Source organism: Bombina bombina, chromosome 6, assembly GCF_027579735.1.
Source record: "Bombina bombina isolate aBomBom1 chromosome 6, aBomBom1.pri, whole genome shotgun sequence".
NCBI classification, from domain to species: domain Eukaryota; kingdom Metazoa; phylum Chordata; class Amphibia; order Anura; family Bombinatoridae; genus Bombina; species Bombina bombina.
In genome coordinates, this window is record NC_069504.1 from 858,298,684 (window position 1) to 858,322,543 (window position 23,860).

The 23,860-nt window shown below is 40.4% G+C and overlaps 1 protein-coding gene across 1 annotated transcript in view; it reads right to left on the reverse strand.

Annotated features, from left to right (window-relative positions):
* PILRA (paired immunoglobin like type 2 receptor alpha) overlaps positions 1-23,860 on the reverse strand; it is a 174,610-nt gene that overhangs the window by 56,869 nt on the left and 93,881 nt on the right. The window contains exon 4 of the mRNA XM_053719491.1: positions 8,752-9,108. Within this exon, the coding sequence (XP_053575466.1) occupies positions 8,752-9,108 (357 nt within the window). The remainder of the gene's footprint in view (positions 1-8,751; positions 9,109-23,860) is intronic.

The following is a 23,860-nucleotide window of genomic DNA, read 5'->3' on the forward strand; positions in this document are numbered from 1 at the left end:
TTCAGGATCCCTATAACTAAATCAGCTTACGAATTCCCTCACATGGTGAAGGAAAAGTTGGCGAAGGAGTTGATGCTGGGGAGGGTAATCGGGCCATTTCGGGAGCGCCCGTTCCCGGACCTGGTGGTCTCCCCGCTGGGAGTGGTCCTGAAGAGGGAGCAGGGAAAGTTCAAGTTAATACACCACCTGTCGTATCCCAAGGGATCTTCGGTGAATGACACGATTGATCCAGACCTTAGCTCTGTGCACTACCAGTCATTTGACGAGGCACTTGGGTTGGTACGGGCAAAAGAGCAGGGGAGCGTTAATGGCAAAATTGGATATAGAATCCGCTTTCAGATTGCTCCCGCTTTATCCTTCTTCCTTTCGGCTGATGGGAATGAAGTTTGAAGCCGAGTTCTTTGCTGATAGGTGCTTGCCGATGGGTTGCTCACTGTCGTGCGCCCTGTTCGAATGTTTCAGTTCCTTCCTGCACTGGGTGGTGCAGAGGGCATCTGGGGGTGGGGCCGTGGCACACTATCTAGATGATTTTTTGCTGGTAGGCAGTTTGGGAACAGACGAATGTACCAGGGTGATGAAGCTGATGCACGAGGTGATGGCTGAGTTTGGAGTTCCGCTCACGTATGACAAAACTCAGGGCCCATGCACTTGCCTTACATTTTTGGGCATAGAGAGTGACACAGTGGAATCTCTATGCAGGCTCCCAAAGGATAAAGTCAACTGCCTCTTAGAGGTGGTTCAAGCAGCTGGACGAGCAGATTGCATCACCATTAAGGAGCTGCAATCTCTGTTGGGTCTCCTTAACTTTGCGGGGAGGGCTATCCCAATGGGGAGGGTCTTCAATTGCAGACTAGAGGGCCAATTGAAAGGTCCTCGTGGTCAAAGGCATCGGTGCTGGGTTACGGCTCAGATGAAGGATGATTTAAAAATGTTCGGGAACAGTTCCTAGTTCAATTCAATGGGGTTTGCCTTTGGAAGGCTGGGCCTATCTCCAACCAAGCCTTGCATCTGTTCACGGATGTGGCAGGAAGGCTGGGGTATGGCGCCTATCTGGATCGGACTGGAGCGTGGAGGCGTGGCCGGAAGATTGGATTTCCACCAGCCTTACCCGTAATTTGGCGTTGCTGGAGCTTTTCCCTATAGTTGTAGCGGTTGAGCTCTGGGGGGACCGTCTGGCCATTCAGTCAGTGATTTTTTGGTCTGACAATATGAGTGTGGTGTATGCCATAAACAGATTGTCAGCGGCTTCCCCGATGGTGGTAGACACCTGGTGTTGCGCTGATTGCAACTTAATGTTCGCTTCACAGCGCGGCACGTGCCAGGGGTTAGGAATGTCATAGCAGATGCCCTCTCTAGATTTCAATGGAGTCAGTTCAGGAGGGTGGACCCAAGGGCGGCAGCAGAGGGTCTAACGTGCCCTCCCTTTCTTTGGCAGCTGGCGGGGGTTGGGAGACCATTCTCCCCCAGATCAGGGCTTCGCTGGCACCTAAGACGTGAGCAATGTACCTGTCGCACTGGAGGGTGTGGGAGAGCTTCAGTGAGCAGAAAGGGTTTTTACTTCAACAGGCATCTCAGGCACACGTTCTTGAATGGTTGGCATGCTTGAAACAAGAGGTTGTGTCCAGATTGTCGGCTCTGAGTAGGTTAGCGGCTTTGTCATTTTTCAACAAAGTATTGCGTCTCTCAGACTTTACAAATGCTTTTCTGGTGAGGCAGATCTTGAAGGGGTGGGGCCGGGTGGCCCCACGCACCAAAGATCAGAGGGAACCTATCACCGTGGCACTGCGGCTGATGGTGGGAAAATTGGGGTCAGTATGCATTTTGGCATATGAGGCCTGTTTGTTTCAGGCTGCGTTTGTGCTGGCATTAGCAGGGGCTTTGCGGATAGGTGAGGTGGTATTCACTTCAAAAAAGGGAGATGTAGGGGGAATTAAGAGGGAGCATGTGAGGGCCTCAGAGGAAGGCCTGCTCCTGCTTATCCCGAGATCCAAAATGGATCAGGATGGGAAAGGGGCTTGGTTGCCCTTACCAAGGCATGAATTTCCAGAATGCTGCCCAGTGCTGAGCGTGGAGGAGTATTGCCGTGTTCGTCCGTTGGGAGCACATCAGTTTCTCATTCACGAGGACAGAAGCTCACTTTCGTCTTTCCAGTTCTGCAAAGTGTTAGCCAAGGTGGTGGTGGCGATAGGTTTAGATCCGTCCAGGATAGCCCCACACTCATTTAGAATTGGGACAGTGATTAGGGCAGCAGCTAGTGGGTCGTCTTCTTAAGAAGTTGGGGCACTGGAAATCAGAGCATTATAGGGGTTACATTCGCCCCTTGACTGACTAGGATAAGGGTGGGGGCGAGAGCTAGGGGCCTCTCAAGCACCTTCCCAGCCGGGGGGGGAAGAGGGAGGGAGGCCTGTATTAGCCAGAGGGCTGCACTTCATTTGTCCCTATCCATGTTGTTCTAGGTAAGATAACTCCCCCAGTTCGTGTGTGGATTATTGGGCATTCCTTTATCCACTGGGCGGCAATCAGGGCGCTTCATTCCTCAGACGGGCAGCAGCTAGGATTGGCTTCATCCAGGGCTAACATTCGCTGGCTCGGTCGCAGGGGGCTAAATTGGAATGAGCTACCCTCCCTGTTATAAGATGCACATAGGAGGTGGGGAAAGCCTCAAGTGATTGTGGTGCATTTGGGGGGTAATGACTTGGGGTCTATCCCTGTGTTGGATTTAATCAGGATTATGACTGCGGATTTGAAATGGGTGTGTGGATGGCTCCAGGAAGTGCGGATAGGATGGTCAAACGTGGTTGCACGGCTGCGTTGGCATCATATTATCACTCAGAGGGCAGCATATAACGTCCGCAAGAAGGTGAATAGGGAATTGGGGAGAGCGGTCACGGCCTTGGGAGGCTTTGTCATTAGACATGATTCTATCATGGCTGACAAGAAGGCCCTTTACCGACCAGATGGGGTTTACCTGACGGACATCGGGTTGGACATCTTTTTGGCTGACCGAAGGAAAGCTGTGTCATCGGTTGTATAAAAAAAAAAAAAAAAAGGAGGTTAACCTTGTTATAGTTAAGTTCTGTGATATGGTTGGAATCTGACTGTTGTGATGCACAGCAATTAAAGCAAAAAAAATAAATAAATAATAATAATATATATAAAAAAAAAGTTTATATTAGAATTAAGGTTATTCTAAGGCCTGTGTTGGTTAAGGGTGGCAGCAAGAGGAAGTGGTTCTTTTCTCTTGTGGCGGTCGGGCAAGGCCCTGGGAGTGGGCAAGGAGAGAGCAGAGTGACGGCCCGAACACAGGGAGAGGTGTCGCCCACTAAGTGCCAGCTTAGGGGTTCCTCTCCCTTTAAAGAGCTGCAGGCCGAAGAGCTCTCCATAACAAATCTCTCTCTCTGTGCCAATGAGCGTGCGCAACCCTGTGCCACGCTGCAAACATCGGAGGGGCCTTGACCGGCAATCAGTAGGGGTTAGGTTAGTGAGAAGATGCCGCCACCAGCTGTAAGGAACTTGCTACAAGTTCAGTTATAAGTTGAAAAATTGCTGCCTAATATTGGATAATATTAGACAGAATTAAATATGTTTATTTAATAAACGTGACCGTGACCGGTCTTTTCGCCAAGCAGTTGTGTTGTGTATTTATTATAAGGTAGTTCAAAACGTAGGACGTAATAGGAGGTTTATCCCTTATGTGGTAGAGGGAGGTTTTAATAACAGAAAGTTAACAACAGTGCTTGTGTTGTTAGGATGAATATGTAAGGGGGTCTAGGTGTTGAGGGTTAGTAGCAAAAATTAAAGAGGTTTTTCTTATTTTTGCAGCAGCTGCAAGGTTGACTTTATAAATAAGATTCAATCTGGAAAATATCTGCAGAAAAATATTAAAGAGATATGAAACCCAATTTTTTTCTTTCATGATTCAGATAAAGCATGTGATTTCAAACAACTTTCTAATTTACTTGTATTATTCATTTTTTACATTCTCTTGGTATCTTTTGTTGAAAAGCAGGAATATAAACCTGGGAGCTGGCCCATTTCTAGAGCACTATATGGCAGCAGTTTTACAAGAATGTTAACCATTTGCAAGATCACTAAAGCCCAGCACTATTTCCTACCATATAGTGCTCCAGATGCCTACCTAGGTATCTCTTTAACAAAGAATATCATGGGAACGGAGCAAATTTGATAATAGTTGTAAATTGGAAACTTTTAAAAATGCTATGCTCTGTGTGAGTCACAAAATAACGTTTTTTTTCTGGATTTCATATTCTTTAACCATTACAATAATAACTCTCTCATGTTTCAGTGAGAATATTATGATAAGAAGATCAGTGAAAGTCTAGATCATTTTGCAATAAAATAAATGCTGAGTCGTGTAATTTAGGCCTGAATTAGATTAATAAAACTTTATAAGAAACACATCTACAACATTATTGTCAGATGGTGATAAAACACTATGGCCTAGATTTGGAGTTTGGCGGTAGATGGGCTGTTAACGCTACGCAGGCTTTTTTCTGGCCGCACCATAAAATTAACTCTGGTATCGAGAGTTCAAAAAAATGCTGCGTTAGGCTCCAAAAAAGGAGCGTAGAGCATTTTTACCGCAAATGCAACTCTCGATACCAGAGTTGCTTACGGACGCGGCCAGCCTCAAAAACGTGCTCGTGCACGATTCTCCCATAGGAAACAATGGGGCTGTTTGAGCTGAAAAAAACCTAACACCTGCAAAAAAGCAGCGTTCAGCTCCTAACGCAGCCCCATTGTTTCCTATGGGGAAACACTTCCTACGTCTGCACCTAACACTCTAACATGTACCTCGAGTCTAAACACCCCTACCCTTACACTTATTAACCCCTAATCTGCCGCCCCCGCTATCGCTGACCCCTGCATTATATTATTAACCCCTAATCTTCCGCTCCGTAAACCGCCGCAACTTACATTATCCCTATGTACCCCTAATCTGCTGCCCCTAACACCGCTGACCCCTATATTATATTTATTAACCCCTAACCTGCCCCCCACAACGTCGCCGCCAGCTACTTACAATAATTAACCCCTAATCTGCCGAGCGGACCTGAGCGCTGCTATAATAAAGTTATTAACCCCTAATCCGCCTCACTAACCCTATCATAAATAGTATTAACCCCTAATCTGCCCTCCCTAACATCGCCGACACCTAACTTCAATTATTAACCCCTAATCTGACGACCAGAGATCATCGCTACTATAATAAATGGATTAACCCCTAAAGCTAAGTCTAACCCTAACACTAACACCCCCCTAACTTAAATATAATTTAAATCTAACGAAATTAATTAACTCTTATTAAATAAATTATTCCTATTTAAAGCTAAATACTTACCTGTAAAATACATCCTAATATAGCTACAATATAAATTATAATTATATTGTAGCTATTTTAGGATTAATATTTATTTTACAGGCAACTTGGTAATTATTTTAACCAGGTACAATAGCTATTAAATAGTTAAGAACTATTTAATAGTTACCTAGTTAAAATTATTACAAATTACCTGTAAAATAAATCCTAACCTAAGTTATAATTAAACCTAACACTACCCTATCAATAAATTAATTAAATAAAATACCTACAATTACCTACAATTAACCTAACACTACACTATCAATAAATAAATTAAATACAATTGCTACAAATAACTACAATTACATAAACTAACTAAAGTACAAAAAATAAAAAAGAACTAAGTTACAAAAAATAAAAAAATATTTACAAACATAAGAAAAATATTACAACAATTTAAAACTAATTACACCTACTCTAAGCCCCCTAATAAAATAACAAAGACCCCCAAAATAAAAAAATGCCCTACCCTATTCTAAATTAATAGAGTTAAAAGCTCTTTTACCTTACCAGCCCTGAACAGGGCCCTTTGCGGGGCATGCCCCAAGAAAATCAGCTCTTTTGCCTGTAAAAAAAAACATACAATACCCCCCCCAACATTACAACCCACCACCCACATACCCCTAATCTAACCCAAACCCCCCTTAAATAAACCTAACACTAAGCCCCTGAAGATCTTCCTACCTTGTCTTCACCATCCAGGTATCACCGATCCGTCCTGGCATCCGGTGCTGAAGAGGTCCAGAAGAGGCTCCAAAGTCTTCCTCCTATCCGGCAAGAAGAGGACATCCGGACCGGCAAACATCTTCTCCAAGCGGCATCTTCGATCTTCTTCCATCCGGTGCGGAGCGGGTCCATCTTGAAGCAGCCGACGCGGATCCATCCTCTTCTTCCGGCGTCTCCCGACGAATGACGGTTCCTTTAAGGGACGTCATCCAAGATGGCGTCCCTCGAATTCCGATTGGCTGATAGGATTCTATCAGCCAATCGGAATTAAGGTAGGAATATTCTGATTGGCTGATGGAATCAGCCAATCAGAATCAAGTTAAGGAATTAAGGTAGGAATATTATGATTGGCTGATCGGAACAGCCAATAGAATGCGAGCTCAATCTGATTGGCTGATTGGATCAGCCAATAGGATTGAACTTGATTCTGATTGGCTGATTCCATCAGCCAATCATAATATTCCTACCTTAATTCCGATTGGCTGATAGAATCCTATCAGCCAATCGGAATTCGAGGGACGCCATCTTGGATGACGTCCCTTAAAGGAACCGTCATTCGTCGGGAGACGCCGGAAGAAGAGGATGGATCCGCGTCGGCTGCTTCAAGATGGACCCGCTCCGCACCGGATGGAAGAAGATCGAAGATGCCGCTTGGAGAAGATGTTTGCCGGTCCGGATGTCCTCTTCTTGCCGGATAGGAGGAAGACTTTGGAGCCTCTTCTGGACCTCTTCAGCACCAGATGCCAGGACGGATCGGTGATACCTGGATGGTGAAGACAAGGTAGGAAGATCTTCAGGGGCTTAGTGTTAGGTTTATTTAAGGGGGGTTTGGGTTAGATTAGGGGTATGTGGGTGGTGGGTTGTAATGTTGGGGGGGTATTGTATGTTTTTTTTTACAGGCAAAAGAGCTGATTTTCTTGGGGCATGCCCCGCAAAGGGCCCTGTTCAGGGCTGGTAAGGTAAAAGAGCTTTTAACTCTATTAATTTAGAATAGGGTAGGGCATTTTGTTATTTTGGGGGTCTTTGTTATTTTATTAGGGGGCTTAGAGTAGGTGTAATTAGTTTAAAATTGTTGTAATATTTTTCTTATGTTTGTAAATATTTTTTTATTTTTTGTAACTTAGTTCTTTTTTATTTTTTGTACTTTAGTTAGTTTATGTAATTGTAGTTATTTGTAGCAATTGTATTTAATTTATTTATTGATAGTGTAGTGTTAGGTTAATTGTAGGTAATTGTAGGTATTTTATTTAATTAATTTATTGATAGGGTAGTGTTAGGTTTAATTATAACTTAGGTTAGGATTTATTTTACAGGTAATTTGTAATTATTTTAACTAGGTAACTATTAAATAGTTCTTAACTATTTAATAGCTATTGTACCTGGTTAAAATAATTACCAAGTTGCCTGTAAAATAAATATTAATCCTAAAATAGCTACAATATAATTATAATTTATATTGTAGCTATATTAGGATGTATTTTACAGGTAAGTATTTAGCTTTAAATAGGAATAATTTATTTAATAAGAGTTAATTAATTTCGTTAGATTTAAATTATATTTAAGTTAGGGGGGTGTTAGTGTTAGGGTTAGACTTAGCTTTAGGGGTTAATCCATTTATTATAGTAGCGATGATCTCTGTTCGTCAGATTAGGGGTTAATAATTGAAGTTAGGTGTCGGCGATGTTAGGGAGGGCAGATTAGGGGTTAATACTATTTATGATAGGGTTAGTGAGGCGGATTAGGGGTTAATAACTTTATTATAGTAGCGCTCAGGTCCGCTCGGCAGATTAGGGGTTAATAAGTGTAGGCAGGTGGAGGCGACGTTGAGGGGGGCAGATTAGGGGTTAATAAATATAATATAGGGTCGGTGGTGTTAGGGGCAGCAGATTAGGGGTACATAAGGATAACGTAGGTGGCGGCGCTTTGCGGTCGGGAGATTAGGGGTTAATTATTGTAAGTAGCTGGCGGCGACGTTGTGGGGGGCAGGTTAGGGGTTAATAAATATAATACAGGGGTCGGCAGGGTTAGGGGCAGCAGATTAGGGGTACATAAGTATAACGTAGGTGGCGGTCGGCAGATTAGGGGTTAAAAAAATTTAATCGAGTGGCGGCGATGTGGGGGGACCTCGGTTTAGGGGTACATAGGTAGTTTATAGGTGTTAGTGTACTTTAGGGTACAGTAGTTAAGAGCTTTATGAACCGGCGTTAGCCCAGAAAGCTCTTAACTCCTGCTTTTTTCCTGCGGCTGGAGTTTTGTCGTTAGAGCTCTAACGCTCACTTCAGAAACGACTCTAAATACCGGAGTTAGAAAGATCCCATTGAAAAGATAGGATACGCAATTGACGTAAGGGGATCTGCGGTATGGAAAAGTCGCGGCTGAAAAGTGAGCGTTAGACCCTTTAATCACTGACTCCAAATACCGGCGGTAGCCTAAAACCAGCGTTAGGAGCCTCTAACGCTGGTTTTCACGGCTAACGCCGAACTCTAAATCTAGGCCTATAGATATAGCCTATTGCATTCATGGAATTATGTTTACTAAGGATAATAAATTAAGGGCAATAAATAACATTCAGGAAATGTAGGATTTGTTAATTACTGTTTGTGTTACAGGATCTGCCACATAAGCATAAATAGAATTAATACCTTTAGCAATAACCTGTGTTCCTTTATTATAAGTTGAGCTCAGTTTTCCACTTGTTGTCATGATTTCAACACGGCAGCAATACCAGTGGTTGTCTGAAGCCTTAACATGCTTGATGTAGATGGAAGCTAATCCTTTTTCCACCGGAGAGATCCGTCCTATGTAGCTCTCATGTGTATAATTAGTTGTGCTGTTATATATGACATTTGTACAAGATGGAGTGTCACCAGAACTCCATTGGACACTAGTTAATGACAAAATGGATACACTGTTGCCTGTTCTGTAATGACAAGGAATTGTCACACTGTCCTTAATCGGAACGGCAATGTAACTTGGCTGATCCAAAATCAAATTTTCACCTAAATAAAAAAAGAAAAAAAAAAGATCAGACTTATTTATGAATTATCAATAAAGTAGTTAAAGGGACATGAAACATAACATTTTTCATTAATTATTGAGATACAGGGGCCGAATTATCAAGTTTAGGCTTGCCGGAAACAGCAGTTATGAAGCAGCGGTCTTAAGACCACTGCTCCATAACTGGTCCGCCTGCTCTGAGGCTGCGGACATTAATCCGCCTGATCCTATACGATCGGGCTGATTGACATCCCCTGCTAGCTACCGATTGGCCGCGAATCTGCAGGGGGCGGCATTGCAATGATACGCTGTCACCATTCATCGATGTCTGTCGAACATGATCCGCTGAGTGGATCATGTCGGACAGACCGATGATAAATCGGCCCTACAGTGTACAGTAAAAAAAAAAAAACAGAGATACCAATTTACTTCTACTATCAAATTATCTTTGTGCTTTTTTATCCTTTGTTGAAGAGCACACCTAAGTAGGCTCAGGAGCCTGCCCGTTTCAAGCCACCTAGTGCTCACAAGTGTATAATATTCTTAAAATCATTCATACAAGGGTGGCATGTCTGTGCTTTGGTTGAATATGGCCTCAAAACTGGAAGCTCTGATGGAGTAATTTACTTTCCACTGTGTAAATTATTTTTTTTATACCATTTAAAACAGAATTATGCTGTATAAGATAGCAAACACTCTGCTGGATGTTGAAGGTGACTTGTGTGAAGCTTCCCCTAGTTACTACTCGGGGGCATGGAGCCAGCTGTCCTGAGTGTGGCGTGGGACTTTCCAAGATTAAGCAAACCGAGGGGCAAGACATTACAAACCTGGAAGAGTACACTGAAGGCCCCGCTGGAGGCACAAAGTTGTGAATGGGTGAATAGTTCCAGACCCAATCTTCCTTGGTTCAGGCATTCAAGCTATGGGGGATTGTGCATCAGGTGCATGAGACTGTTTTCTTGCATGAGCTCTCTGCAGATTGAATATTAGTCGAGTGTTTATCTCAGAAGTTCTTTGCAGTAGAAACTTTAACAACACCTAGGCATCTATTTTTCAAGCCGTCAACCGCAAATACGCTGTGGCGAGCTTGTTTCCCCTTAGTTATCAAAGCCTACATACCGGCAAAAGTAGAAATTTGTGACGTAACATACGATCCGCCGGTCTCAGTCCGACACAGATCGATGCTTACGTCACTACAGATGTTCCGAATGCAAATTTGGCACTATCTGACTACTTTTGCTAGTTAGCAAATTTCTAACAGAAACGCTCGCCACTATTCCAGCCCAGCGTACCTGCTTTTCAATCCGCCGCCCTGGAGGCCGCGGATACCATAGAAATCAATGGGAGTCTGAAAGCAGCGAAAGCTCATGTTCACTGCTGCCCGATATCCAATTGATTCCTATGAGAGAATAAAAGTTATGTTTACACCTAACAGCCTAACATGTACCCCGAGTCTAAACACCCCTAAACTGCCGCACCCTACACCGCCACCACCTACATTATACTTATTAACCCCTAATCTGCTGCCCTGACACCGCCGCCACCTACATTATACTTATTAACTCCTAATCTGCCGCCCCGACACCGCCACCACCTACATTATATTTATTAACCCCTAAACCGCCGCTCCCAGAGCCCACCGCCACCTACATTATACTTATTAACCCCTAATCTGCCCCCCCTACACCGCCGCCACCTACATTATACTTATTAACCCCTAATCTGCCATTCCCAACATCGCCTCCACTATATTAAATTTATTAACCCCTAAACCTAAGTCTAGCCTTAACCCTAACACCCCCTAACTTAAATATAATTAAAATAAATATAAATAAAACCTACTATCATTAGCTAAATTATTACTATTTAAAACTAAATACTTACCTGTAAAATAAACCCTAAACTAGCTACAATATAACTAATAGTTACATTGTATGTAGCTTAGGGTTTATTTTTATTTTACAGGCAAGTTTGTATTTATTAACTAGGTAGAATAGTTATTAAATAGTTATTAACTCTTTACTAACTACCTAGCTAAAATAAATACAAATTTACCTGTAAAATAAAACCTAACCTAAGTTACACTAACACCTAACACTACACTAAGTAATCCGCACTTTTACCTGAAAAAAAAAATGCAAACAACCCCCGAAAAAGTAAAACCCACCACCGACACAACCAACCCCCCAAATAAATTACTAACTAAAAAAACCTAAGCTCCCCATTGCCCTGAAAAGGGCATTTGGATGGGCATTCCCCTTAAAAGGGCAGTTAGCTCTTTTGCGGCCCAAAGCCCTAACCTAAAAATAAAACCCACCCAATACACCCTTAAAAAAAACCTAACACTAACCCCCTGAAGATCGACTTACCGGGAGACGTCTTCATCCAAGCCGGGCCGAAGTCCTCAACAAAGCCGGGAGAAGTCTTCATCCAAGCCGGGCGAAGTGGTCCTCCAGACGGGCAGAAGTCTTCATCCAGACGGCATCTTCTATCTTCATCCATCCGGCGCGGAGCGGGTCCATCTTCAAGACATCCAACGCGGAGCATCCTCTTCATCCGACGAATGAAGGTTCCTTTAAGTGAAGTCATCCAAGATGGTGTCCCTTAGATTACGATTGGCTGATAGAATTCTATCAGCCAATCGGAATTAAGGTAGAAAAAATCCTATTGGCTGATGCAATCAGCCAATAGGATTGAACCTCAATCCTATTGGCTGATCCAATCAGCCAATAGGATTGAGCTTGCATTCTATTGGCTGATTGGAACAGCCAATAGAATGCCAGCTCAATCCTATTGGTTGATTGCATCAGCCAATAGGATTTTTTCTACCTTAATTCCGATTGGCTGATAGAATTCTATCAGCCAATCGGAATCTAAAGGACACCATCTTAGATGACGTCACTTAAAGGAACCTTCATTCGTCTGATAGTCGTCGGGTGAAGAGGATGCTCCGCGTCGGATGTCTTGAAGATGGACCCGCTCCGCGCCGGATGGATGAAGATAGAAGATGCCGTCTGGATGAAGACTTCTGCCCGTCTGGAGGACCACTTTGCCCTGCTTGGATGAAGACTTCTCCCGGCTTCGTTGAGGACTTCGGCCCGGCTTGGATGAAGACGTCTCCCGGTAAGTCGATCTTCAGGGAGTTAGTGTTAGGTTTTTTTAAGGGTGTTTTGGGTGGGTTCTATTTTTAGGTTAGGGCTTTGGGCCGCAAAAGAGCTAACTGCCCTTTTAAGGGCAATGCCCATCCAAATGCCCTTTTCAGGGCAATGGGGAGCTTAGGTTTTTTTAGTTAGTAATTTATTTGGGGGGTTGGTTGTGTGGGTGGGGGGTTTTACTGTTGGGGGTGTTGTTTGTATTTTTTTTTCAGGTAAAAGAAATGGTTACTTTGCGGCAATGCCCCGCAAAAGTCCCTTTTAAGGGCTATTGGTAGTTTAGTTTAGGCTAGGGTTTCTTTTTTTTTTTTGGGGGGGGGCTTTTTTATTTTGATAGGACTATTAGATTAGGTGTAATTAGTTTAAAGATCTGTAATATGTTTTTTATTTTCTGTAATTTAGTGTGTTTTTTTTTTTTGTACTTCAGTTAATTTAATTTAATGTATTTAATTATATTTAATTTAGTTAATTTATTTAAAGGGCCATAATACCCAAATTTTTAAACACTTGAAAGTGATGCAGCATAGCTGTAAAAAGCTGACTATAAAATATCTCCTGAACATCTCTATGTAATAAAGAAAGATATTTTACCTCAAAAGTTCCTCAGTAGCCACCTCCCATTGCAAAGGATTTCTAAGCAGCATTTTAGTGTGTCTGTCCTGGGACAGCTTAGGGGATGAGCCTCGTGAACTCTCATATTATTTCACCAATCATGTAAAGGAAGCTTACTATGAAATCTCATGAGAGTTAAGTCAAATCTCATGAGATCACAGTAAGAGTTCATGACCTCAGCACTGCTGATGCTGATTGGCTGCTGTTCATTTCTTCATTTTTTTTATTTTTTTTTTACCTGCAGCTGGGAGTAGCTGAGTATAACTTTTTACACAGAACTTACTCTGCTGTGCTGAGGAGATTGTGAGGTAAAATATCTTCCTTTTTTACATAGAGATGCTCAGGTGATATTTTCCTGTCAGCTTTTTATAGTTATGCTGCATCAGTTTCAAGTGATTTAGCATATGAGTATTATGTCCCTTTAATTATAGTGTAGTGTTTGGTGTTAGTGTAACTTAGGTTAGGTTTTATTTTACAGGTAAATTTGTATTTATTTTAGCTAGTTAGTTAGTAAATAGTTAATAACTATTTAGTAAGTATTCTACCTAGTTAAAATAAATACAAACTTGCCTGTAAAATAAAAATAAACCCTAAGCTAGCTACAATGCAACTATTAGTTATATTGTAGCTAGCTTAGGCTTTATTTTACAGGTAAGTATTTAGTTTTAAATAGGAATAATTTAGGTAATGATAGTAATTTTATTTAGATTTATTTAAATTATATTTAAGTTAGGGGGTGTTAGGGTTTGGGTTAGGGGTTAAAAAATTTATATAGTGGAGGCGACGTTGGGGGTGGCAAATTAGGGGTTAATAAGTATAAAGTAGGTGGCGGTGGGCTCTGGGAGCGGCGGTTTAGTGGTTAATAAGTTTATTAAAGTGGCGGTGGGCTCCGGGTGCGGCGGTTTAGGGGTTAATACGTTTAGTAGAGTGGTGGTGGGCTCCGGGAGCGATGGTTCAGGGGGTCAACAGTTTAGTATTGTGTGGGTGTTTAGTGACAGTATACCAATAAAGCTGTGAAAAAGCGGAGCAGCGAGATCGATGACTGTTAGTTAACAACAGTCCGCTGCTCATCGCCCGTACTTGGTGCACAGCTTTTTGACAGCTTTTTTGGTAACTTTGGAGAGCGTATTCAGGTCCGTGGCAGCGATGTTAGGCGATCTTAGACGAGCGTATTGGTGCCGTTGAATGCAAGTAAGTTGACGGCTTGAACTGGGTTAATTACCCATTTCAATGCCGCTCCCCTCTACCTATCCTCTCTAATACACAAGTATACTCAATCCCGTCCACTAAGATCCAACAATGACCTGCTCCTTGAATCTGCAACTATCACCTCCTCTCATGCTAGACTGCAGGACTTCTGTCGTGCAGCACCTACCCTCTGGAACACTCTCCCTCGTGCTGACGGTCTTTGCCCTAATCTTTCTTCCTTTAAATGTTCCCTGAAGACTTTTCTGTTCAGGGAAGCCTACCACCCAACTCAATAATAATTTCACTTACCTAACATTTTCCTTATCTAACTCTGTATTAACATCTTTCTCAATCTTGCAGTCCTCACCTCCTGTTTCTCAACCTCCTACCCTTCTAGATTGTAAGTTCCCACGGGAATAGGGCCCTCAATCCCTGTATGTGTTTGTAAAATTTGTCCTGTATCTTACAAGTCTTGTATTGTTTTATTTAAATTAATTGTATCCATGGACAACGCTGCAGAATATGTTGGCGCTTAATAAATAAAGTATAATAATAATAATAATAATAATTATTATTATTATTATTTAATAGTGATTTCAGACCAGGGGACATAGTAAGATCTGCACCAGATATTCCCCCTGTACCATGTTGGCATCTATATCTGGCTTTGCTAACTTTCTGATGTTCATTGACATTTATATTTGTATTTCTAAGTTGCTTGTATGTAGTCATTTTAGACAAGATCGGTGTGTGAGCTAAAATGTAATTTGTCTTAGAGCTTAGTTAAAATGTGTGGGGACTTTGGTGAATAGCTTGTTTATAGTTAGTGATGTCCCGAACTGTTCGCCCGCGAACGGTTCACAGCAAACATAGCTTGTTCGCGTTCGCGTTTGTGGGCGAACACATGGCGATGTTCGATCTGCCCCTATGTGTCATCATTGAGGAAACTTTGACCCTGTATGTCACAGCCATCTGACACATTAGAGCCAATCAACATCAGACACTCCCTCACAGACCCTCACAGCTACTCGGAATCCGCCATTTTAGACTCATAACGACCTTGATTTCTTAATGAGAGGACGTGTTGTGTTTTTGATCCTGATATTAATAGGAAAAACATAGCTAGGCTAGTGTATTTAGTGTCCACTACAGTCCAGAAGGACTCCGCTCATCAATGCTGCAAGCACAGCACCCCAAAAAGCCCTTTTTAGGGCTATATTTCGTGCCGTTTTTTTTTTTTTCTTAGCATTTGCCTGGCTTTCAGCCTGTGTGTTTAAGGCTCACAGTATATGCTGTGATTACTTCCACCACTGATATCTCCCTAACAACATTAGTTTAAATTTAACTAACCAAAAAATTTTATTATTTTGCTAGTGTAATTTTTTTTCATTTTCTATCAGGCCTGTGTCACACAGCATATACTCTGGTTCATTGCTCTGTACCAGCCACCAGTGTTAATATCCGTTTATAACATTATTTTAAATTAAACATTTTTTATTTAAATCATTTTTCTAGTGTAATCTAATTACATTTACTATCAGGCCTGTGTCTGTCAGGCTCACTCAGCATTAATATACCTCATTTTTTTTCAGTCTTTTGGTTAATTGGTCTGTGCCAGGCAGCCACCCACCACTCATATCTTCTTCACCTTAATTTAAATATAAAAAAAAAAGTTTAAATTTGTTTGATAGTGTAATCTAATATAATTTTCTATAAGGCCTGTGTGTTTTGCTGACATACAGAGCCTACTGTGTTTACTTGCTGCCCTCCCTAGTCTATGAGCCACGACTCATATGTGTTTAACCATTTTTTAATTCCCCCCCCCAAAAAAATAATTTAAATCATTTTTCTAATGTAATCTAATAGTATTTTCTATCAGGCGTGTGTGTATCTGACTTTCAGAGCCTACTGTTTTTAATAGCCGCCCTTCCAAGGCTATCAGCCACGACTCATATGTATGTGCTTAACCTTTTTCTTTAAATTCCCAAAAAAAGTCTTTAAATCATTATGCTAGTGTAATCTAATTTTATTTTCTATCAGGCCTGTGTCTAACTGTCTATCTGACTTACACAGCATACTGTTGTTAATTGCTGCCCTACGTAGCAGCCAGCCAGTGCGACCACTCATATGTGCATTGCACTTCTTAACATAATTTTAATATTAAAATCTAAAATTTTAAAATATTTTGCTAGTGTAATCTAACTTAATTTTCTATCAGGCCTGTGTTTTTGTCACTTACACAGCATACTGTGTTAAATTGCTGCCCTACCTACCATCCACGACTCATATCTGCCAGCCTGTGTGCCAGGCCCAACTAGCCAAATAGTGGCACCAATCATAATTCTTGTAACAGTATAAAAAAAATTAAAATTCATAATTTTTTGGACTGCAAATATTCAGTCTACTAGTGCCATTGCATTGCAGTTTCCTCCTGCCTGGCAGCCTGTGTGACAGGCACAAACTAGCCAATTAGTGCCACCAATCCTAGTTGTTGTAAAAGTATTGTTAATCTTTAAAATTCCAAATTGATCGCTTGTGATTCCTCAGTTTGCTCGTGCCATTGAATTGCACTTTCCTCCTGCCTGCCAGCGTGTTTTCCAGGCCCAACTAGCCAATTAGTGGAACCAATCATAATTCTTGTAACAGTATATAAAAAAATAAAAATCATAATTTTTTTGGACTGCAAATATTCAGTCTCCTAGTGCCATTGAATTGCATTTAACTCCTGCCTGCCAGCCTGTGTGCCAGGCCGTCTTGCCAACTATTTACACCAATCTTAATTGTTGTCACAGTATAGTTACTAATTAAAATTAAAACATTTTTGATTGTTGATCTTAATCCTCAGTTTGCTTGTGCCATTGAATTGCACTTTTCTACTGCCTTCCAAGCCTGTGTGCCAGGCCTACTTTCAAAATATTTACACCAATCATATTTGTTGTCACAGTATTCTTAATAATTAAAAATTAAAAATTTTGGTAATAGTTGTTCTGAATCTTCAGTTTGCTCGTGCCATTGAATTGCACTTTCCTCCTGCCTTGCAGCCTGCTGTGTGCCAGGCCCAGCTAGCCAATTATTCCCAGCAATCATATTTCTTTTAACAGTATTGCAAACATTTTCAATCATCACTGTTTTGACTGTCAGTATTCATTCTCCCAGTGTCCTTGAATTTCATTTACCTCCTGCCTGCCAGCCTTTTGTGCCAGGCCGTCTTGCCAACTATTCACACCAATCATAATTGTTGTCACAGTATAGTTACTAATTAAAATTAAAAAAAATTTGATTGTTGATCTTAATCCTCAGTTTGCTCTTGCCATTGAATTGCACTTTTCTACTGCCTTCCAAGCCTGTGTGCCAGGCCTACTTTCAAAATATTTACACCAATCATATTTGTTGTCACAGTATTCTTAATAATTAAAAATTAAAATTTTTGGTAATATTTGTTCTGAATCCTCAGTTTGCTCTTGCCATTGAATTGCACTTTTCTACTGCCTGCCAGCCTGTGTGCCAGGCCTACTTTCAAAATATTTACACCAATCATATTTGTTGTCACAGTATTCCTAATAATTAAAAATTTTAATTTTTGGTAATAGTTGTTCTGAATCCTCAGTTTGCTCGTGCCATTGAATTGCACTTTCCTCCTGCATTGCAGCCTGCTGTGTGCCAGGCCCACCTAGCCAATTATTCCCAGCAATCATATTTCTTTTAACAGTATTGCAAAAATTGTCAATCATCACTGTTTTGACTGTCAGTATTCAGTCTCCTAGTATCCTTGAATTGCATTTACCTCCTGCCTGCCAGCCTTTTGTGCCAGGCCGTCTTGCCAACTATTTACACCAATCATAATTGTTGTCACAGTATAGTTACTAATTAAAATTAAAAAATGTTGATTGTTGATCTTAATCCTCAGTTTCTTCGTGCCATTAAATTGCACTTTTCTACTGCCTTACAAGCCTGTGTGCCAGGCCTACGTTCAAAATATTTACACCAATCATATTTGTTGTCACAGTATTCTTAATAATTAAAAAATTAAAATTTTTGGTAATATTTGTTCTGAATCCTCAGTTTGCTCGTGCCATTGAATTGCACTTTCCTCCTGCCTTGCAGCCTGCTGTGTGCCAGGCCCACCTAGCCAATTATTCCCAGCAATCATATTTCTTTTAACAGTATTGCAAAAATTGTCAATCATCACTGTTTTGACTGTCAGTATTCAGTCTCCTAGTATCTTTGAATTGCATTTACCTCCTGCCTGCCAGCCTTTTGTGCCAGGCCGTCTTGCCAACTATTTACACTAATCATAATTGTTGTCACAGTATAGTTACTAATTAAAATTAAAAAAAATTTGATTGTTGATCTTAATCCTCAGTTTGCTCGTGCCATTGAATTGCACTTTTCTACTGCCTTCCAAGCCTGTGTGCCAGGCCTACTTTCAAAATATTTACACCAATCATATTTGTTGTCACAGTATTCTTAATAATTAAAAATTAAAATTTTTGGTAATAGTTGTTCTGAATCCTCAGTTTGCTCGTGCCATTGAATTGCACTTTCCTCCTGCCTTGCAGCCTGCTGTGTGCCAGGCCCAGCTAGCCAATTATTCCCAGCATTCATATTTCTTTTAACAGTATTGCAAAAATTGTCAATCATCACTGTTTTGACTGTCAGTATTCAGTCTCCTAGTATCCTTGAATTTCATTTACCTCCTGCCTGCCAGCCTTTTGTGCCAGGCCGTCTTGCCAACTATTTACACCAATCATAATTGTTGTCACAGTATAGTTACTAATTAAAATTAAAAAAAATGTGATTGTTAATCTTAATCCTCAGTTTGCTCGTGCCATTGAATTGTACTTTTCTACTGCCTTCCAAGCCTGTGTGCCAGGACTACTTTCAAAATATTTACACCAATCATATTTGTTGTCACAGTATTGTTAATAATTAACAATTAAAATTTTTGGTAATATTTGTTCTGAATCCTCAGTTTGCTCTTGCCATTGAATTGCACTTTTCTACTGCCTGCCAGCCTGTGTGCCAGGCCTACTTTCAAAATATTTACACCAATCATATTTGTTGTCACAGTATTCTTAATAATTAAAAATTTAAATTTTTGGTAATAGTTGTTCTGAATCCTCAGTTTGCTCGTGCCATTGAATTGCACTTTCCTCCTGCCTTGCAGCCTGCTGTGTGCCAGGCCCACCTAGCCAATTATTCCCAGCAATCATATTTCTTTTAACAGTATTGCAAAAATTGTCATTCATCACTGTTTTGACTGTCAGTATTCAGTCTCCTAGTATCTTTGAATTGCATTTACCTCCTGCCTGCCAGCCTTTTCTGCCAGGCCGTCTTGCCAACTATTTACACCAATCATAATTGTTGTCACAGTATAGTTACTAAATAAAATTTAAAAAATGTTGATTGTTGATCTTAATCCTCAGTTTGCTAGTGCCATTGAATTGCACTTTTCTACTGCCTTCCAAGCCTGTGTGCCAGGCCTACTTTCAAAATATTTACACCAATCATATTTGTTGTCACAGTATTCTTAATAATTAAAAATTAAAATTTTTGGTAATAGTTGTTCTGAATCCTCAGTTTGCTCGTGCCATTGAATTGCACTTTCCTCCTGCCTTGCAGCCTGCTGTGTGCCAGGCCCAGCTAGCCAATTATTCCCAGCATTCATATTTCTTTTAACAGTATTGCAAAAATTGTCAATCATCACTGTTTTGACTGTCAGTATTCAGTCTCCTAGTATCCTTGAATTTCATTTACCTCCTGCCTGCCAGCCTTTTGTGCCAGGCCGTCTTGCCAACTATTTACACCAATCATAATTGTTGTCACAGTATAGTTACTAATTAAAATTAAAAAAAATGTGATTGTTAATCTTAATCCTCAGTTTGCTCGTGCCATTGAATTGTACTTTTCTACTGCCTTCCAAGCCTGTGTGCCAGGACTACTTTCAAAATATTTACACCAATCATATTTGTTGTCACAGTATTGTTAATAATTAACAATTAAAATTTTTGGTAATATTTGTTCTGAATCCTCAGTTTGCTCTTGCCATTGAATTGCACTTTTCTACTGCCTGCCAGCCTGTGTGCCAGGCCTACTTTCAAAATATTTACACCAATCATATTTGTTGTCACAGTATTCTTAATAATTAAAAATTTAAATTTTTGGTAATAGTTGTTCTGAATCCTCAGTTTGCTCGTGCCATTGAATTGCACTTTCCTCCTGCCTTGCAGCCTGCTGTGTGCCAGGCCCACCTAGCCAATTATTCCCAGCAATCATATTTCTTTTAACAGTATTGCAAAAATTGTCATTCATCACTGTTTTGACTGTCAGTATTCAGTCTCCTAGTATCTTTGAATTGCATTTACCTCCTGCCTGCCAGCCTTTTCTGCCAGGCCGTCTTGCCAACTATTTACACCAATCATAATTGTTGTCACAGTATAGTTACTAAATAAAATTTAAAAAATGTTGATTGTTGATCTTAATCCTCAGTTTGCTAGTGCCATTGAATTGCACTTTTCTACTGCCTTCCAAGCCTGTGTGCCAGGCCTACTTTCAAAATATTTACACCAATCATATTTGTTGTCACAGTATTCTTAATAATTAAAAATTAAAATTTTTGGTAATAGTTGTTCTGAATCCTCAGTTTGCTCGTGCCATTGAATTGCACTTTCCTCCTGCCTTGCAGCCTGCTGTGTGCCAGGCCCACCTAGCCAATTATTCCCAGCAATCATATTTCTTTTAACAGTATTGCAAAAATTGTCAAGCATCACTGTTTTGACTGTCAGTATTCAGTCTCCCAGTGTCCTTGAATTTCATTTACCTCCTGCCTGCCAGCCTTTTGTGCCAGGCCATCTTGCCAACTATTCACACCAATCATAATTGTTGTCACAGTATAGTTACTAATTAAAATTAAAAAAATGTTGATTGTTGATCTTAATCCTCAGTTTGCTCGTGTGCCATTGAATTGCGCTTTTCTACTGCCTTCCAAGCCTGTGTGCCAGGCCTACGTTCAAAATATTTACACCAATCATATTTGTTGTCACAGTATTCTTAATAATTAAAAATTAAAATTTTTGGTAATATTTGTTTTGAATCCTCAGTTTGCTCTTGCCATTGAATTGCACTTTTCTACTGCCTGCCAGCCTGTGTGCCAGGCCTACTTTCAAAATATTTACACCAATCATATTTGTTGTCACAGTATTCTTAATAATTAAACATTTTAATTTTTGGTAATAGTTGTTCTGAATCCTCAGTTTGTTCGTGCCATTGAATTGCACTTTCCTCCTGCCTTGCAGCCTGCTGTGTGCCAGGCCCACCTAGCCAATTATTCCCAACAATCATATTTCTTTTAACAGTATTGCAAAAATTGTCAATCATCACTGTTTTGACTGTCAGTATTCAGTCTCCCAGTGTCCTTGAATTGCATTTACCTCCTGCCTGCCAGCCTTTTGTGCCAGGCCATCTTGCCAACTATTTACACCAATCATAATTGTTGTCACAGTATAGTTACTAATTAAAATTAAAAAATTTTGATTGTTGATCTTAATCCTCAGTTTGCTCGTGCCATTGAATTGCACTTTTCTACTGCCTTACAAGCCTGTGTGCCAGGCCTACGTTCAAAATATTTACACCAATCATATTTGTTGTCACAGTATTCTTAATAATTAAAAATTACAATTTTTGGTAATATTTGTTCTGAATCCTCAGTTTGCTCGTGCCATTGAATTGCACTTTCCTCCTGCCTTGCAGCCTGCTGTGTGCCAGGCCCACCTAGCCAATTATTCCCAGCAATCATATTTCTTTTAACAGTATTGCAAAAATTGTCAATCATCACTGTTTTGACTGTCAGTATTCAGTCTCCCAGTGTCCTTGAATTTCATTTACCTCCTGCCTGCCAGCCTTTTGTGCCAGGCCATCTTGCCAACTATTCACACCAATCATAATTGTTGTCACAGTATAGTTACTAATTAAAATTAAAAAAATGTTGATTGTTGATCTTAATTCTCAGTTTGCTCGTGCCATTGAATTGCACTTTTCTACTGCCTTCCAAGCCTGTGTGCCAGGCCTACGTTCAAAATATTTACACCAATCATATTTGTTGTCACAGTATTCTTAATAATTAAAAATTAAAATTTTTGGTAATAGTTGTTCTGAATCCTCAGTTTGCTCGTGCCATTGAATTGCACTTTCCTCCTGCCTTGCAGCCTGCTGTGTGCCAGGCCCACCTAGCCAATTATTCCCAGTAATCATATTTCTTTTAACAGTATTGCAAAAATTGTCAAGCATCACTGTTTTGACTGTCAGTATTCAGTCTCCCAGTGTCCTTGAATTTCATTTACCTCCTGCCTGCCAACCTTTTGTGCCAGGCCATCTTGCCAACTATTCACACCAATCATAATTGTTGTCACAGTATAGTTACTAATTAAAATTAAAAAAATGTTGATTGTTGATCTTAATCCTCAGTTTGCTCGTGTGCCATTGAATTGCACTTTTCTACTGCCTTCCAAGCCTGTGTGCCAGGCCTACGTTCAAAATATTTACACCAATCATATTTGTTGTCACAGTATTCTTAATAATTAAAAATTAACATTTTTGGTAATAGTTGTTCTGAATCCTCAGTTTGCTCGTGCCATTGAATTGCACTTTCCTCCTGCCTTGCAGCCTGCTGTGTGCCAGACCCACCTAGCCAATTATTCCCAGCAATCATATTTCTTTTAACAGTATTGCAAAAATTGTCAAGCATCACTGTTTTGACTGTCAGTATTCAGTCTCCCAGTGTCCTTGAATTTCATTTACCTCCTGCCTGCCAGCCTTTTGTGCCAGGCCATCTTGCCAACTATTCACACCAATCATAATTGTTGTCACAGTATAATTACTAATTAAAATTAATAAAATGTTGATTGTTGATCTTAATCCTCAGTTTGCTCGTGTGCCATTGAATTGCACTTTTCTACTGCCTTCCAAGCCTGTGTGCCAGGCCTACGTTCAAAATATTTACACCAATCATATTTGTTGTCACAGTATTCTTAATAATTAAAAATTAAAATTTTTGGTAATATTTGTTTTGAATCCTCAGTTTGCTCTTGCCATTGAATTGCACTTTTCTACTACCTGCCAGCCTGTGTGCCAGGCCTACTTTCAAAATATTTACACCAATCATATTTGTTGTCACAGTATTCTTAATAATTAAACATTTTAATTTTTGGTAATAGTTGTTCTGAATCCTCAGTTTGTTCGTGCCATTGAATTGCACTTTCCTCCTGCCTTGCAGCCTGCTGTGTGCCAGGCCCACCTAGCCAATTATTCCCAGCAATCATATTTCTTTTAACAGTATTGCAAAAATTGTCAATCATCACTGTTTTGACTGTCAGTATTCAGTCTCCCAGTGTCCTTGAATTGCATTTACCTCCTTCCTGCCAGCCTTTTGTGCCAGGCCATCTTGCCAACTATTTACACCAATCATAATTGTTGTCACAGTATAGTTACTAATTAAAATTAAAAAAATTTGATTGTTGATCTTAATCCTCAGTTTGCTCGTGCCATTGAATTGCACTTTTCTACTGCCTTACAAGCCTGTGTGCCAGGCCTACGTTCAAAATATTTACACCAATCATATTTGTTGTCACAGTATTCTTAATAATTAAAAATTAAAATTTTTGGTAATATTTGTTCTGAATCCTCAGTTTGCTCGTGCCATTGAATTGCACTTTCCTCCTGCCTTGCAGCCTGCTGTGTGCCAGGCCCACCTAGCCAATAATTCCCAGGAATCATATTTCTTTTAACAGTATTGCAAAAATTGTCA